The 18,590-nt window shown below is 40.1% G+C and overlaps 1 protein-coding gene across 3 annotated transcripts; it reads left to right on the forward strand.

The window, feature by feature from the left end:
- Positions 1 to 1,077: 1,077 nt before the first annotated feature.
- Positions 1,078 to 17,341, forward strand: LOC102217139 (C-terminal-binding protein 1-like). 3 transcript variants are annotated; one of them, XM_005795322.3, is made up of 11 exons: positions 1,078 to 1,211; positions 3,064 to 3,104; positions 5,236 to 5,380; positions 9,713 to 9,867; positions 10,008 to 10,152; positions 10,248 to 10,454; positions 10,559 to 10,773; positions 12,541 to 12,671; positions 12,766 to 12,893; positions 13,940 to 14,057; positions 14,141 to 17,341. In XM_005795322.3, exons 3-11 carry the CDS (start codon positions 5,320 to 5,322, stop codon positions 14,325 to 14,327), a joined length of 1,347 nt encoding a protein of 448 aa, XP_005795379.1. In that variant the 5' UTR covers positions 1,078 to 1,211; positions 3,064 to 3,104; positions 5,236 to 5,319; the 3' UTR covers positions 14,328 to 17,341. The 3 variants fall into 3 exon arrangements, with proteins under 3 accessions (XP_005795379.1, XP_023184556.1, XP_023184557.1); XM_023328788.1 differs by lacking the exon at positions 3,064 to 3,104; XM_023328789.1 differs by lacking the exons at positions 1,078 to 1,211; positions 3,064 to 3,104; positions 5,236 to 5,380 and adding an exon at positions 6,213 to 6,323.
- The last annotated feature ends 1,249 nt before the right edge of the window (positions 17,342 to 18,590 follow it).

Genomic DNA, 18,590 nt, shown 5'->3' on the forward strand with positions numbered 1-18,590 from the left:
CTGATCAGCTCTAAGAGATGAAATGCAATTACATTCCAGTTTAGTTGGTAAATTGCCCAGTGAGCCTTGTGATATATTACATGTCACCTTCAATAGCCTAATTTAAAATTTAGACATTTTTACGAAATACAGTAGACGGCAAAATGGTCCAGCTCTCCATTTTGTCAGTAACAGAAGAGCTCAGATCGTTTCTATAAAACACAATGCAGTGACAGCATCTCAACAGGCTGCTTCAGCCTCTCCAAATGCCACACAAGCAAGTTTATGATTAAATAAAAAACTAAGTGTCAAAACTCATTTGTTCAGTTTAGATCCCTAATATCATTAAGCACCTTGTTAAATATGCTTAATCATTTCATCTTTGCTATGCAGCAGCACCATGCTAAATGTAGAATAATATGTATTTCACATATCAATCTCTTGTTCAGGTCAAACATCCCTGATAAATTTTGAAAGTTTGTGGATTTTAGTTTTGGAACTGAAGATAAAAAGCTGCTTTCACATTTCAATGAAGACTGATGTTCAACCTTTATACACTTTACATATAACTTAGAAGGTTAGCTTTTTTTTTTACTTTCAAAAAGAAAATTCACACACAGTTGTTTCAAATAGATATTGAAAATTATAACTACCTACCTCTAGATTTACATACAATTTACTCTAAAACTGGACATAAACTAAAAAAAATACTGCGACAAAAATTAATGCCATGATATGCAAAAATTAAAAATGGGGACAAAATGAATATATTAAAAAAATGCAGTCAGTAATTTATTATGAGAATGATTCATGTATTATGCAAAAAAATGTATACTTTTTTCTGCCTTTCTTTTTTATTATTATTTATTTACTTTTTATTTAGCATATTTTAGATACTGTAGAACTCGGCCTCTTTTGTGTAAAAAGTGTATACATGTTTCCGTTCATGGTTGTAAAATTCACAGAAACATGTTAAAAGGCCTATTAAGTACACCAAAGCAGTCTTTGCTAACTTGTCTTACTTTTTTTTTTTTTTTTTTTTGTCGCTCCGCCGTGGAAGGTGAGGGCGCTCCTTCTAGCAGACGGCCGCTTTTTTTTAAAAAAAACAGACAGTCTGACCCCCTCATCAACAAGCCACTTCCTCTTTTGTCTAATTTCATGGCGATCGGGAGAGAGGGAACACCACCGACGGACGCACACTGCCTCGGCACTCCTGAAAGAGTTTATCTGGGGTAAATAACTGCCATTTTCCCCCTCACAACTCGCGTGTTTAGCGGCAAAGTACGACGAGTTGCGTTCGCTTTCGCGGTGGTTTGAATCGCCTTGCAAATGGGAGGATTTTGCTCAGCTTCTGGGTCACACATTTCACATTGTAGCGCCACTCGCTGATAACAAATCGGACGAAATGGGCTCCCCCTCCGCCTGCATCTCTCCCGCAGACCCAGCCACACCACACTTAACGGCGATGGCTAGCTAACGCTAGCAGCACTTAAACGCCCCACATATGTCGTCACAAAAAAAAAAATACTTACATTTATTAACTTAATGGCAGCAATATGTCATGGAATACGTCATTTGTTCAGTACTTTAGAAAGTTTTTTGGCTCTTTGAGAATGTTAGCCACTTGTAGTACTGGAGTGTTTGTGTTTGGGTTAGCGGGTAGCTAGCTCCCGTGCTATGTATTGAGTTAACTTGGATAGCGATTCAGAAGTTTGTATTTGGCGAACAAGCTACAGTGGGCACGCTGGGGTAAAATAATATTTACACATAACTTTTAGAAATTGTAAAATAACTTGAACTATAAGTAAATATTTATCTCTACCATTCATTAGAATTACCCCGCTGATTGAAAGAGGAGAAACGAGCTAACTAGCTTCGTCAGCTAACTACTTGGTTAACGGTACCTTATCAGTAGAAATTTTAGCAGAAGTCATACACAAACTTATCCGCTCATTATCACTATCTGCTATTTAATCTAAATTTCGGTTAAAGCCAGAGTACACATCTGCTTCCACTTTAAATAAAGTTGCACTGAGTTAGTATAAAGTTTATTGAGGTTTTAACAGTAAAGAACAGGAGGCCAAAAACACTTAAGCGAATATTGGCGAAAAATTGCTACTTAATCACACCATCTTGATCAGGAGATTACGAAGAAGTTTACTTCACTGAGGTAAGAAGTAAAGAGACAGCGCTGTGTGTGTGATCCGATTGTTCATATAAAAAGTTAATTTCATTGCGAAATGACCATATATTCTAATGCTCTCTTTTATTTTACTTAAAATCAAACAAAGGTGATGGACATATGCGTTAATGCACAAATTAAGAAAATCTTATATTTTTAATTTTCTGTTGCAATTAGTACCGCCATCATATCAAAGAAAATACAGGGCAGTTTTTTCTCTCTTTTTTATGTTCTCCTTCTTAGGAGAACTTAATCTGAATCTGTAGATAAGACCAGCAAGAGAACAGGAAATTGTTATCTGTGGGGGAAAGCTTGATTGACCATTTTGCATAGAAATTAAAGCATGCTCAATTCTGTATCTACAGCACAACTCATTACTTGGCTAAGAATTAATGACTCACCTGAGCGATTCATTTTATTATTTTGGTAAAAAAAAAAAAAAAAAGCACACTATATAATAATGCTGTTTAAAAGTGTGAAGCCATTTTAATGTTACTCAGAAATACAATCTTTAACTTGCTCGTTTATAATAAATTTGATGGAGATTTTAAAAATTGTTTTGTTGTATTATTGCTTTATTTTGCCAATGTTTAAATCATGTATTGCTGCACTTTGCATTTGGGGGAAAAACGTTTTTGCAATAAGTTCAGTTGCATAACGTACAATGTGAAACATGACCAAAAAACCCTCGCTTAGAATAAACTCCTAAGCTAAATCGTAGCACGCTAATATGAAGTGTGAAAACCTACTCGGTAAAACGAAAATAAATATAACATTAGATGATTATAATTCAAATGCTAAAGCTTTGTCAGAATTTCTTGCCTTAATAAGTTGCCTGCAGAGACGCGAACTGCATGGCATTTGTTAGATTTAATGTTTGTTTGTCTTTGCCTCGTTTACAGTTTAAACTAAGTTGCCAACCTTCCTGGCACACGTTTTCCAGGTGAGTTGGTGTCTTCTTTTTTTTTGGGGGGGGGTGTTTTCTTTGACTCTTTTACACATTTTTATATCTGTTCGTTTACTTGGATCTTCAGTTAATGGCTGAACCTTAAATGTTTGTTATCTTGTTTTTGTTTTATTTTTTTATGTCACATAAGTCTAAGCGGGGTGGAGTATTGTTGACTAAAAGGATGCACGAGGGAGGTGTGATTGATTCAGTAAAAAATAAACATCTGCTGAATTCAGCTTGTTTATAGAATGCCTATTAACAACAAATGTCATCCAAAAGCTCTTTGGAAGACAAACTGCTCTAGCGTGCAATTACAATTGCGTCAAAATCGAATCTACTTCAAATTTGATTCATATCAGTCCAAATTATCCCAATCCGATCTGCTTTCCAGAGGGATCCAACAACTTATCATTTAAATAATCAGCAGTGATATCAAACACTCTTTCTTCATGCTGCTTTTTTGTGCTACTTTTCGGTGCACTTCCAAAGCCTATTTCAGCACCAACCTTTTCATAGAAAAGGAGCACTTTATGCTTTATGTTCTTTTTTTAATGTTTTCTTCTTTTTGTCGCACAACAATAAGTCAGCAGCAAAAACTTTACACCCATGTAAGAGGAAAATTTCTACTTTTTTTCCTCCGTTTGAAGACCAAACTTGTTACTGAGAGCACAATTTAACTTTGGCAGGTTAGAGACCATTATTACTCCACCTTCTTAACAAGCTCAAACATGCAACAAAAAAAGAAGATTCTGCCAACTGATTCCCACCTACTACGGGGCTGCTTCCCACAATTCAGCAGTGTTTTTTATTTAAATACATTTCTACCAAACTGTAGCCGATTTGTATGTATAAGTATACAGAAAACTGTGCACTAGTGAGATATAATGCAGATATTATATCTCAGAAAGTCAGATTATACTGTCACTCTTTTGTACTGTTGAGGGTCTGAAAATAGCTATGTTAAACAATTAGCTTTATAGGATTCCTATGCAGTCTTGTGAAGTTTGGAAAAAAACATTGATTTAATCATTTATCAAGCTTTTGCACGGGGTCTACTGACTTTGACTTTATTCCCTATCCCTTTACCTACTTTTTCTTTTTAGGATTAGTTGATTTGTTTATTACTTTAATCAAGTTTATATTTAAATTAGATCCTTCACCTCTGATTTGCCATAATCCAGCTTTGATTTCATCCTGCTCTTTTATCATTTTGGTTTCTGACTAAATTAATCTACAAATACTCTCATCACCAAACAAAACTTAGTAGATTTTGTTTGGCTTCTTTTGGCCCCATTTACATAGAGCTGCTTTTCAGAGAAACCGGAACATTTTAAAACGAGTGGCTATCCAGCCACTCGTTTACACGTCTCTAGTGATGGGAGTCTTTAACAACGGAACTTTTTGAAGCCAGGTCTGAGAGTGTAACTTTTGGGAATACCCCCTGCGGAGGTGTGAAGTACTCTGCTGGTGTGAAAGCACATTCACAGAAAGCAGGGCTGCAGGATGAAGTGGAGGTTAAGGGTTAAAGCGCATGCGCGTTTCGACATTATGCTAAAATTACAGCGCTTTTTAGTGCCTTTGCATGACAACTACAGCGGATTCGAGGTTTCTAGGCGGTCTAGTCTAAACAGTGACACAGTTTAAATGTGGAACATTTCTGCAATCAACTATACCAGCAGTTTCTAGACAGCTTTTTCATGTAAACATAGCCTTAGACCCTTCAGGATCAAAGTTTTATATTGGACCTGTCGTTGTTAAACTGGGTTTTGTTAAGATGCCAAGCAAAATATGTCAACAAAGCAGTAAAAGTACCCTTTACCTCTCTGCCAAATTGGAAGTGAATGTCAGAGTTAGTTCTTGAGCTGGTCAATTGGAGGTAAATATTTTGTCATAAAAATTATAGATGTCTTAAAAACTGCTGGAAAAAAATGGCTTGAAATCCAACAAACAACCACTACTCCAGGAGGTGAACAGTCATCCTATGTCTGAAAAACTCCCATCAAACTCATAGGTATAAATTACATTTCTGTCAGCTTGTTTGTCATGTGTTTAATGCTCTAAAGTTTCCTAGCAAGTGAACTCTCCTTGTGTCTTTACCAACTGGATTATCTGTGTGTACCTGTAGGTGATACTAGGTGGACATCATTAAAGAGCCTCCTCCAGCTCCCAGACTTGTTCTTCGCTGTCCCAGGTTAAGACTCCTTGGTCTATGGCTCTGATGGACAAAACCAAACACGTCAAGCGGCAGAGACTTGACCGCATCTGTGAAGGTAAGAATGTAGATTGGCATATAAAGCAGGAGGGTTTATGAAGTAGCTTAGATCTTAGAATTAATTGTAGCTGTAATTGTTCTTAAACCACAACACTTGTTTGTGGTTACACTTGTTTATCATGTCAAGCACCTTGAGTTGCTGTGTTGCTGAAATGGGCTTTACAAATAATCTTGACTTAACCATGCTAGCCTAGTGCTGCATCACTTGTAAATTAGCCGGCCCAAACTAAGTGAAGATTTTACTTTTAACTTTAAAAATAATTTTTAAAGTTTTTTTTTTTTACATTCCTTACATTTTTTTAATAAAGTTACCTTTTATGTTTTGAATGTTGACTGTTCCGAATGGTTCGTTTGCTTTAGGTTTATGCGATAAAATTGATTGATGGGTGCGGTGCTAATGTCGTAACCTTGATTAGTTTCCTTTTGTGTGTTTGTAATGAAGTGTTTGTCTTAAGTTGCTGTTTCATTGTGAAGGTGACAGACAATAATTTCCGTTTCCAGAGTGTGCACTCAGGGACGGTAATGTGCATCCTTCTGTGATTGTTATTGTTTTAAGCTGTTGTATAACGGTGATGTGAATCAGACATAACTGTGCACAAAAATGAAGGAAGCCCTTTGGGAGAGTCTCTAGAGACCTGTGAGAGGGAGAGGACAAGGTGAAGGGTTGCGGCGGAGGCTACTGGGAAACGGGCCAGCTGTCTCTTTAAAAAATGACAACAGCCCAAACCGCCCCAGGCCTCGGCTTCAGCTATGCTAATGAGGTTAGTGCTGGTTGGCCGAGTCTGTATGGGGCCGCCTGTGATTGGAAGCTGGCCGTGGGGGAGGGGCTGGGCGTGGATGACAGCTGGGATCCAGTCAGCCTAGAGCAGGCTGGCAGGAGAGAGGGAGGAAAAATAAGAACCGTAGAGAGGAAGACAGGCTGACAGACTTCACAATGCAAGGTTAGGCCCACTGCCCATGTGTTTTCTGTTTTTTTGCGTGCGTTTTCGATTTAAAAAAAAAAAAAAAAAGATTTGTGAGTGCTGTGTGTCGGTGGGGGGGGGGGAGAGAGATATGTATGGTTTGGGTGTGGCGCTGAAACGTGTGCGTGTTCTGTTTCTCTTTCACGCTCAGTGTGGGTTGGTGCTGTCGCAGCCGTTGAAGGAACTGAATAAGCGTGTGTCTAGCAGCGTCTGGGTGGAGTACTGCTGCTTGCTGCATTATCATCGGCTGCTGCCCCTCCCCCCCTCCTCTTACTCTAAATACGACCAGGAGGAGGGAGTGGAGGGAAGAAAGGCAAAGAGAGGGAGAATGAATGAATCACTGAATGAATTGTATTGTGTGTCTGGCCATGCTTGTTCCTCGTAGGCCTTGGGTATGCCAGTGTCCTTTACTCAAATTACTTTCCCTGCAGTCTCAACTTGGTTGTATATTTTTTCTGAAGAGCTCTTTGTGATGGAGCACTTTAAGTTTTTCTGCGTGGCAATTGTCCCTTTGTGTGTTATGCAGTTGGCATGGTAGCGTTTTTGAGCCATCTGCAGTTAATGTGAATCACACTGCCTAATACAGTCCACTAGCATGCATATCCAGTGACTGTATCGGACATGCAGGCCTGTATTTTTCTCCTTTGTTTTTATTCTTATGTGAGCTTAATTTACTAGAAAGTCTTACTGTATGGAGAAACATTTGTCTTTCCAGACTCTCCCCTGTTCCATTATTATCAAAACCAGATTTTGATTAATTCTTCCTCAAAATCAGCAATTTTCTAATGAATTATTTTCAGTTATTTCAAGAAAATGCAGTTTCAGGACTAACTAGCTTAAGATTTCTATTTCAAACTGTGATCTCAGTAAAACAAGCTTAAGATCTTTTAACACAATATGTCATAGCAAATCTTAATAGCCCAATCTTTTTTAAGATCCTGAAACTGTTATGACTAAAAGGAGTTTATTAAATCTGTTTACCGACATAGTACTTGAGATTTGCAATTGTAATTTAATTTGATATTAACATCATGTAAAAAAAATGAAGCTGCTATAACAAATTGAGCTGGAGACCCTAATATATTGATATAGCAATATAATGAATTGCAAGACTAAAAACAATAAATTATACATGGCACAAAATGAGTTTAAGATCTTTGTATTTTAATAAATATAATTAAATATTAAATTCAGTTTTTAGTTTATAATGAAGTCATCACGGCAACACAAGTTTGAGATCTTTAAAATATAAATTTAGCTCAAGATCTTTAGAGTCATAATATATCTTGAAATCACATAATCTTGATTCAGTTAATAATTACATCATGAAAGCGTTAGAACACGAGCCCGAGGCCTGTCTTCATATGACAATGTGATAAATTCTGGTTTTTCAATTTGAGAGAACAAGTCACAATAAAACAAGCTCAAGCTGTAATGGTTATTAAAATGAGATGAACAATTCGGCTCAAAATAGCATAAAAATAAATAGTTATGGATCACATCAGGTCGTTCGTTCACGTTATCTAAATAAGCTTCACGTGTGTCATGGTTGACCGTTCAGTGATAAAATGCAACTTGTGAACAATTTTAGAGAATTTCGTGTTAGGTGTGCGCTCATCCTAAATGCCACTTTGCTTGTTCCTGGATTCCAACGCAGCCTGGAAGCTGGCTGAGGTGTTTAAAAATCCGAGCCTGGGAAAGTCTGGAGTCCCTGAAATGGAAAATGTGCAGAAACCCTGAATACTTGATTTCCAGCTTCAGCTACCAGCTCCCGTTCCTCCCCAGCAGTCTCGCCACCTCGTCCTGCCTTCTGTCCAAGTAAAACCGTTCCAGCAAACCGCACTCCAGCTCCAATGAAGTGCACACCTCTCACACGGCAGTGACAAGATAACGGCCACAGAAAATAATCTCATATGAAGCAGAATAGGGAAGAGGTGTAAAAGAAAAAAAAAAAAAGACAGTTTGTGATGAGTGTTTCTGCAGTGTGTTGGCAGAATTGCAGCATTAATTTGTTTTGGCAGTTCTGCTTTGGTTGGCAGAATGGAGAGTGACTATGGATGAGATTTGCCACCAAGTTCTGTGTTTATACTGGGAAGAGAGGGTAAAATAACTGGAAGATGTGGCTCTTCTAGACATGAGATGTAGGTCACAACTGACCCCCCTGCCAGCCCCCACATCCCACCACTATAAACCCATGAACCCCTCACTACCTCCTTCCAGACATCAATCAGTTTTTCACCCCTCACCCAGTTGTAGCACACCATCACCTCTGCTGCTACCTTCTAGGCTCTTTCGTGTGTGTCTACTGTCACATGGTACCCCGATCCTGTTCCCAGAAACGATACTGGACCACTTCATTGACCCGAGTCTCATCTTTCCTCTATGCAAAGACTCTTCAACCCAGATGTTCACTGCAAGGACGAGCAGACTCCTGGATGCACCATTAAAGATTTGGTTACACGTAACTTCGTAACCTTAAATCACATCAACACATACATGCAGTCATACATTTTCCTCTGTGTTGGTGTTGGAAAAAGAGAGTCATACGCTGTTTTTCTAAGGAGTAAAGCATTCAGCTATTTGTGCAGGGGGATTTTCTTTTTGTACATCACATTGAGCAAGCCAGACGTGGAAAATGCAGACTGACTCATTAACCTTAAGTCTATTTAGTCATTTTGAAAAACAAGTGGTTGCATGCCATCCAGATTAATAAGGTGCTAGTATTGTTAAAAAGATGTAGATTGTATGGAAGCCTGGAAAGATTTAGTCTTGTTTTCATTCATTCATTCTTTTGTGTGTTTGGCCTTTTAAGCCCAGAGTACGGAACTCAAATCATCATCTATGTAGTATTAATAAACTTTTAGTAGGTACTTCCACATCTTTAGAGGGTTATAAATGTTACAAAAAAACTTTATACATTGTCATATAACTTAGAAATAAATTAAATGTATCAGTAATAGTTATACATTTATTGACATAAATATTGAAATAATTAAATGTTTGTGTTAAAGGCATATATGATTCAGTATTTGCATAATTATTTCATAGTTCTTGAAATTATTTTAACTTTAATCAGCTGACCAATCGGATCTGAAGTTAACAGAGAGGAACAAATCGTCTTTGCTTTAGCAGTGTAGCTTTGGACTTGATGCAATGGACCACATAAAAAAGTCCAGCTGTGCTGAGAAATGATTACTTAAGTAGCTAAATAACTTATATTATGTAAAATATGAATTTTACAATGCAGATGTAAATATATTAACATCCTACTTCTAAGTTAATTTATCACAAAATGTTAACTTTAATGTTTTGTGGATCCTGGCAGTTTTGATCCTCCATAAACATCTTTCTGGTTCTGATTAACTCAGGTATCCGACCCCCCATCCTGAATGGGCCAATGCACCCTCGGCCCCTGGTGGCCCTGCTGGATGGGCGCGACTGCACTGTGGAAATGCCCATCCTCAAAGACGTGGCGACCGTGGCTTTCTGCGACGCTCAGTCCACACAGGAGATACATGAGAAGGTAGAACAAGATCAGCTACCAACATCATTGGTTTATGACCTGAAAACATAATGACTGTCTTAAAACAGTGACTTCACTTATGGCGAACAATTTAACACGCTGATCATTCAGATAATTCAATAAAAATCTGTCCACTGCAGGTGTTAAATGAAGCTGTGGCTGCTCTGCTGTATCACACTATAACTTTATCCAGAGATGACTTGGAAAAGTTCAAAGGCCTACGGGTTATTGTCAGGATCGGCTCCGGCTTTGACAACGTTGACGTCAAAGCAGCTGCTGAGCTCGGTGAGATGGTCAGGTTTGCAGAATAATGTCAGAAACAAGCAGCTTTATGGCACAACAAGGCGAGCCTAACATCTCCTCCTTCCCCCATCATGCAGGCATCGCTGTCTGTAACGTGCCGGCAGCCTCGGTGGAAGAGACGGCCGACACGTCGCTATGTCTGATTCTCAACCTGTACAGGCGGGTCACCTGGATGCACCAAGCCCTGAGGGAGGGGACCCGGGCCTCCAGTGTGGAGCAGATCAGGGAGGTGGCTGGAGGTGCTGCTCGAATCCGCGGAGAAACGTTGGGCATCATAGGCTTAGGTGAGTGAACATGGTTCCCAAAGTTAATATAAAACCAAATTAAGCATAATGACTTGGAGTCAGATCATTTGTTCCCAACCTTAACCCGGTCCTGCTGTTTTTAGGACGTGTTGGCCAGGCTGTGGCTCTGAGAGCTAAGGCGTTTGGATTTAGCGTAATCTTTTATGACCCATACCTGCCTGACGGCGTCGAGCGCTCGCTGGGCCTCCAGCGAATGGCCACGTTGCAGGACCTGCTCATACACTCTGACTGCGTGTCCCTGCACTGCAGCCTCAACGAGCACAACCACCACCTCATCAACGACTTCACCATCAAACAGGTCAGCAGATACAAAACCGCTTCCTCATCAAACTGGGATGGGCTTTTTAATACTCCATTAATTTTGAGTGTCACATTAATGAGATCTGATAGTAATGAAACAGTAGAGGGGAACATCCTTATTTTAACATTTAAAAGAATCAATATCAACAGATCAAATCAAAATTACTGATGAAGTCATTCTTCTTCTTCTTGGTCCTTTTCCACCGCTGTAGCCATATTTTCTTCTACAGTTTGAATCCACTTCACGTCCCCTAAACGTCTTCTTCTCTAATTAGACCAAATCCCTGCTGGCTTTCACCTGCTTTTAACAGAAAATTCGGCCTATCAGATCAATCTTAAAAGTCTCCGCTCCTAACTGTCGCATACACCCACTAAACAGAGAGCGAGTGCAACTTTCCGGCAAGCGTGTACAGATGGGTGGAGGGTGCATGTTTTTTCAAGTGGGAATGTTCACTATCAGCGCTTTGTGCCTTTCGATTAATATATACAGTACAGACCAAAAGTTTGGACACACCTTCTAATTCAAAGGGTTTTCTTTATTTTCATGACTATTTATAAGGCAAGAAATCCCACTTATTAACCTGACAGGGCAACACCTATGAAGTGAAAACCATTTCAGGTGACTACCTCTTGAAGCTCATCAGGAAAATGCAGAGTGTGTGCAAAGCAGTAATCACAGCTAAAGGTTGCTACTTTGAAGAAACTAGAATATAAGGGGTATTTTCAGTTGTTTTACACTGTTTTTGTTTAGTGCATATTTCCACATGTGTTATTCATAGTTTTGATGCCTTCAGTGTGAATCTACAATGTCAATAGTCATGAAAATAAAGGAAACTCATTGAATTAAAAGGTGTGTCCAAACTTTTGGTCTGTACTGTATATATGCTCTTTTAATAGCTTAATATACTCCTCTGGGTTTTAGGCAGGAATGTTTCCTATAATTTTGTCTAGAATAACTCAAAAAAGGGTCACATTTTTGGAGTCTAGAAAGTCCAAAACACAAGATTTCCATTTGTTTTCGCCATCCACATATTAACGTCTTAGCATAAAAATGAGTTCTGGCATCATATTTTATTAGATTTAAGCTTGTATGTTATTTACATAAAATACAACCGGAAGTCAGGCTTATCAAACCTTGAAGGAGCATACAGAGCACAATTAGGTCCAAGAACTGATCCCTCAGGGATATCATGGTAGGATTTACATATAATTTAAGCTACTGCAATGTGTTTTTAATGTCAAATAATATTCTATTAATAAGAAATCAAAATAACATTGTCTACCAATGTATTTCATTTGTAAGAATTTGACTAGACCCACTTCAGTTGTTTGATAATGATTTAAATATTGCTTTTGGTCCTTTAGACATGTTGTCATTGTAGATTATAGAAATTAATCTTACACTAGATGTTTATGTATGTGTTTCTGTTATATAAAGCAGATAAATGAAAACTGCTTAGTCTCCAAGGCCCTACAGGTAAATCAGAGGGTGTATCATACAAACACTGCCAGTTGTGTTCATGAGCAGAAAACTAATTAACTCATCCCTGCTTGGCAGCCTCTCAAACTGCAGCTGCAGGTATTAAAGTATCTGCTGCTTCAAGCAGCAAAACTGCATAATAGCGTTACAGTGAGACTACCACAGTTTCACCTGCCTCCTCCTATTTAGACAAAACCTTTTTCAGGGGTTTGAGGTTTTGACTTTTCCCCTGCCTTTATGGCGAGTTTTGCTGTAGATAGTTTAAATCTGTTGCTCTTCTGACAGATGCGTCAAGGAGCGTTCCTGGTGAACACATCAAGAGGCGGGCTGGTGGATGAGAAAGCTCTGGCTCAGGCCCTGAAGGAGGGCCGGATACGTGGGGCCGCCCTGGACGTGCATGAGACAGAACCGTTCAGGTAGGAGCGCTGCATGAAGACCAGAGCCTGAGTTACTGCCTTACTTATACACACAGTATCAATGGATGTTAACAAGTTCTTACTCTTCATCAAGTTTTTCAACGGGCCCCCTGAAGGATGCCCCCAACCTGATCTGTACCCCTCACACATCCTGGTACAGCGAGCAGGCTTCAGTTGAGGCTCGTGAAGAAGCAGCCAGAGAAGTGCGCCGGGCCATCACTGGTGAGTGTACATGCTGAATAGGTAGCATACAAAACATTTAAATATTACAAAACATTTAAATGTAAAAAAGTATACAGTGGACCCCTGATATTCATGGAGGTTATGGAATAGAGCCGCCAGCGAAAAGCTAAAATCCTTCAATACTTGAGATTCCTTCTAGATACACTTAGAACTGACTATTTTAATAGTCCAAACACCTAATATGCACAATGAAAACCTACTTAGTACTACCATAGAAGCTAACATCCACAGTCTTCCTTATTCTCCCTCTTCGGAGTTCAGCCAATCGGCAGCTAGGAAAATAAATGGTGGTCTTCGACAATAGTATCTACTATTTGCAAAGCAGCAAAAGCTATTTGCTGCTTTGCAAATAGTAGCCAGTAGCGTATTGAGTTGCTGCATTTTCTTTCAGATGTTTTAGATATTCTCCACAGAAAAATAGAAAGATGGGTGAATCTGAGTATTCAGTGATGATTAGGAGGGGGTCTGGTGTTGTTGAATGCCACGTTGATGATGTTTGTTTCCACTGCTTTCTATGGAGCACAATCATTAAACTTTATAAATTGTGGGATCTCACTGAACAATTAAGGCTACATGATGTCAGAAGAAATTTAATTGCGATGACTATTGATTGCTCTTAACTCCCTTCACATTTTTCATCACTCTGTCCTCACCAAGTCCTCTGCCATCAATATTTGATATTGCGATTTTGGTTCAGTGCAATGTGCAACTTCCTGGCAGATATTTTATACAAAAGGATTTTTTCCAATTGCAATATTTCATATTTTGTATTTTGGTGATTGTGATTTAATATAGTATGAAAATATATTCTCTTTTACAATCTGAGAAACCAGTTCTCACTGACCAGTGTCATTCATTTCTGAAGGGTTCCTACAACCTTGAAAAACAGATAACTGATCGTAAAAAAAATGTTTGCTTTTTCCATTTTCTAAAATTCCACATTACTAATGAGAAAAGTAAATTAAATAATGGGAAAATATTTAAATATTAAATATTTAGGAACCCTGTATGTGATGTTGCTCCAGGTCGTATCCCTGACAGCCTGAAGAACTGTGTGAATAAGGAGTATCTGATGGCCGCCTCCCAGTGGCCCACCATGGAGGCAGCTACTGTTCACCCAGAGCTTAATGGAGCTGCCTACAGGTGAGAGCAGTGAATGCTGACCAGGACAACACGGGGCCCTGTTGGCAGACAGGAAACAAGCTCTCCTCCTCCTTCTGTTCCAGATTCCCCCCAGGTCTGATCAACGTCGCAGCAACGGGGGGCCTGCCAGGATCAGGCACAGGCGTGGAGAGCCTGGTTTCAGGAACCCTGGCGCATGGCATCGCCCCCGTCACCCACCCCCCTCACGCCCCTTCCCCGGGGCAGCCCACTAAGGCTGAAGGCGACAGAGACCTCCCCTCCGACCAATAGCCCCCTCTGCCAGCTCTGGCACATTCCGTCATCTCTGGAAACCAAACCCCCGTCGACCCCACCCGCTGCCTCACCTCGCCCCTTCAGGGTCGGACACAAAGCGACGCTCCGGTGCACGGGAAGCACCAGTCTGACCCTTCCTGGATCTCCGATCCTTCGTCTGATCAGACAACCAGCCCAGGAGTGACCCATCTACACCAATCCATCACCCCCACATCCCTCCATCCTCATCTCACGCACCAACCCTCACACCTCCCCACCCCCACAATGTCAGCAATAACTGTGTTCTCAAGGATTCAATTATTGGATTGGTTTTACTTCCTTAGCTGGCTGTTGTTTTAATGAAAGTTGATCTTTTGTGGTTCTAGGTATTGCTGTTTTGCTTTTTCCGACATGAGGCTTTAGTCTGCTGCCTCCAGCAGGAACAGAACAGTTGAAGCTCCACTTTGTACATTAATGGCTCGTGTTACTACTCTCTTCTTTTTCTGTTGTTGTTGTTGTTTTCATTTTTGTTTTCCTGGCCCCTATCTGCTTGTATTATGACTGGGGGAAACTGCTTATTACAGTAAGGCGGTCAGAATCTAGCCACCCTCCATCCCTTAAACCTCCTTGGCATTATTAGCAGAGGGTTTATAATGTAGTCTGTGTGGAGCTCTTTTAACTGTGAAACTATAGCGTTAAACCATTTAAAGAATGAAATCCCCCTTTTGAGACTTTTCTCCCTTTATTTGCTCAAAGGTTTCTAGCAAGCAGCTAGAGACCAATCCATTTGGTTTTGGTCCCCAAAAGGAAATCTAAATCAAGCCAGCAGAGGGCGCTCTCTATCTGGCCTCCCGGTAACAGATCATTGATGCTACTTTAAGTGATGCAACGTAACAAACACGGAGAAACTGACTTAAAATTTTTCACCACCCTGCACATCCTCATCCTCCTCTCGTATCATGGCTCTCCCAGCACACTTGCACACACCAGTTCGCATCCACCAGTCCCTTCAGGTGTGACAGGACAGTATGGGTCAGATTTTCTGCAGGAGCAAACAGCGGCTAGCGTTCCTGCATGCTTGCATCTTCAAGACAGTGGTGTGTGTGTGTGTTTGTGTGTGTGTGAGTGAGTGTTTGCTCTCTCACTCTGTTGTTGTTGTTCCAAAGGAGTCGTCCCTTACAGTTAACTCTTAAAATGCTGTTGCCCTGGTGTGAAGGGAACACCTATCTAGTACCTCATTAACAGATATTGAATGTACCGTGCATACCCTTCTATTTTTATTTTTTTTTGTTTGTTTTCTGTTTTTGTACAGATTTTCTAGATGAAATTGTAGCAGTCATGACGAAATTAAGCGGAGACAAAAAAACAACAAAAGATCCCAGTTGAAATAAATTTGAAAACTACTCAGGCGTCACTAATAACGTGCATCTGTTTGCCTTTCTCACTCAGCTTAGCACAATTGTCAGACTTCAGGCTTTTAAAAAGTGATGTAAAAATTAGTCGATGAAGTGAAATAACTTGGACTAGGACGGTGGTAGTACATACTTGCGTTGCGTTTGACCACCTTTCTCATCAAGCTGCTGTCTATAGTGCATGTGAAGTCATTTTTACAGGGGAATCAGACTTCCCCCTAACCCTCTGTCCCTCTCCATCGAAGTGTTTCTCCTTCTTTTCTTCAGTCGTAGTCCGTTTCCAGTGATGTACAGTTTGTCCCCCTCAGAGTCTATGAGCAACAGGTGGCTCCTCTGTCATGTGATAAGTATATATTTTTAAATAAAAAAAACGAAAAACAAAAAGTAACCCCATAGTTTGGATTATAATCTTAAAATCTCCTGTTGGTGATGATATATATTTTCCAGTCCAGCGGTGCACTGTTGTTTAAAACCGTTTTTATTTTTAAAGGATTAACTCTCCGTGTTTGACATGTTGTACTGAAACATTTCAGAGAAAACGAGATCCCTGCCTGTCCCCCCCCCCCCCCCCCCCTCCTTCGTCCTTGTCCTCTTCCTCCTTTCTTTCTCTTAAATTTGTCGTTTCTGGCTTATATCCTGCGGGCCTTACTCGTTCTCTCCCTGTTACAGTAGCTGATATAGAAAGTTGCCATTGGAGCCACTCACTGCCTTAATACAGTCGACCACAGCAGGTGAAGCCAGGAGACGACAGCAGGGCCCCGGGGTCTCTGAATTAAAACTCCTCACTTCCCTCCACCCCCATACAGGCCTGAAATTACTGCACCGTGCATTTCCTGTTCCAGTCAAGAACCACATTTAGCCTTGTTTAAGCACGCACCGCTCGTTCCGCAGTCACACACACACCCGGTGTGAGCACTGACTTTGCATTTAGATGGACCACATTTATTCTGCTGGTTTTGGTTTAATCAGATCCAGCCAGCTCTTGTCAGTTGCAGCAGCTGATAATTAACTCTCGTAAGACCGAATCGCCACCTTCGCCCACTGCGCTCGATAAGGACGGTGCGGTGGACACTGACGTAGTTTCAGCGAGAGTTGGTCATTTGTCTCTCCTCTCTCTCTCAGGGTTCAAATGCACACATATCCTCCAGCAGTCGCCCCACGTGTCCTGTCCCTCGCCCCCCGAGGTTTTCCTCCCTCAGACTGTTGACCCCGATTGCCTGCGTCCTCACAGACTCTCGATCCTCGTTCTGTGCACAGATCCGAACCGTTTTTTTGTCTTTTTATTTGTCTTTTTGGCACTGACATCTAACCATCTAACCAGGAATGAATGAATGCTTGAAAGTGACTGTGTGTAATGTTGAATTTGGGAAATGTATTTTTACAACATGTGAAAAAAATTTTCCCCTCCTCCAATCACTCTCATTGTGAATTATTTTATTTCTTTTTTTTTTTCACCAGACTGCAAAAACAAAAACACCAGAAAAAAAATCTGTAACTAGGCTTTTAAGCTTTATTTTTTTTGTTTTTGTTTACTTTTTTATTAGAAACAATCATGTTTGTGATGGTAACCTCCAATGGTAAACTCAACACCGTATTTTAATAAAAGCCTAAAAAATTAAACATCTGGCGCCTACGTTTTTATCTATCTAAATCCTAGTGTTTTTCTTGCTGAACCTTTAAACTCTTGAGTTTTATTTAGTTTTTTTAAAGCAGCTTCTTGCCTGATTATTAGTGGTTAGTGTGTTGCAGACTGCTTTTGTGGTCTGAGGACGTGAAGCTGTGTTTAGCAAAGTTTTGCCACAAACAAAATTGTTTACCGCAGTTTGGCAGCTCTTTATATGGAGCAATGCAGTGCCAGGACGGCTGTGTAGGCCCATAGGGCTAAAAGACGGGACGGTGGGGGGATTATGGGCTTTAAAATTGCTTCCACATGCATATGACCAAGAGACTTCTCTTAAACAGTCAGCGATGCATTGTTGGTATTTATTTAGTGACTTCCAAGGATTGTTTTATCCCAGTTATTGACACCGAGGCAATTTTAGTGCCTTGCAAAACTAAAATTGCAAGGCAGTTAATTTTCTAACATTACAACCACAAACATAAAGGTATTTATTGGTATTTTCTATGATGTACTAACAAAGTGCTACATAATTGCAAAGTAGAAGTAAAAAGATATGTTGCATTCAATGTAAAAAAAAAATAAAATTCTGTGATATGGCTCATCTGAATTCTGCCCCTTTTAAATCATCCTTTCACAAAATCTAATGCAGTCAGTGGATTGGCACGACTGTACTTACCAAGACATGGCTGTTAAGCAAGAAGAGAGTAATCAGAAGCCCCATAATATCCTCAGAGGAGCTGCACAGATCAGCAGCCGAGGTGGGAAAAACTATTGAAAGGACGACTTGGTCATAACACTGGCATTTGTGAAAGAGAGGCAAAAAGAAAGCCATGTTGAGAGACGTCTGGTTTGCAGATTGTAAAGGTGTAGGGGACACACCGGTCTGATGGGACAAAAAGTGAGATTCTTAACTTGCTTTTAAAAATGTTTAGGGGAATAATTACACTACCGACCATCTCTATGGTGGTGTTCTCAAGTTGTTCAGTTTTTCTCCGAGGGAAGTCGGTCCCTGTTGAGAGAGAAGCATCTAAATCCGATTTAGATTTAAGTCTGAATGTTTCCTGGATCTCTGTGTCTAACAGCTTTGAAAACGAGTCCCTGGTTCAACACACCTGAGACAAATGGCTGATTTACCTCCACAGCATGTAATCAAGTTCTACAGGGACCAGTTAATTCATGAGTTATACGATTCAAGTGTGTTGAAGCAGATATGTCAATAAGACCACATCAGGATCTCTAATCTTAAAC

Source organism: Xiphophorus maculatus, chromosome 23 (assembly GCF_002775205.1).
Source record: "Xiphophorus maculatus strain JP 163 A chromosome 23, X_maculatus-5.0-male, whole genome shotgun sequence".
NCBI lineage: Eukaryota > Metazoa > Chordata > Actinopteri > Cyprinodontiformes > Poeciliidae > Xiphophorus > Xiphophorus maculatus.

Bases quoted from the DNA above. Each gene is read 5' to 3' on its own strand.
- LOC102217139 (XM_005795322.3), top strand. From the start codon at position 5,320: ATGGCTCTGATGGACAAAACCAAACACGTCAAGCGGCAGAGACTTGAC. The intron at 5,381-9,712 runs GTAAGAATGTAG...TGATTAACTCAG, and splicing joins ACTTGACCGCATCTGTGAAG to GTATCCGACCCCCCATCCTG. The intron at 12,894-13,939 runs GTGAGTGTACAT...ATGTTGCTCCAG, and splicing joins AGTGCGCCGGGCCATCACTG to GTCGTATCCCTGACAGCCTG.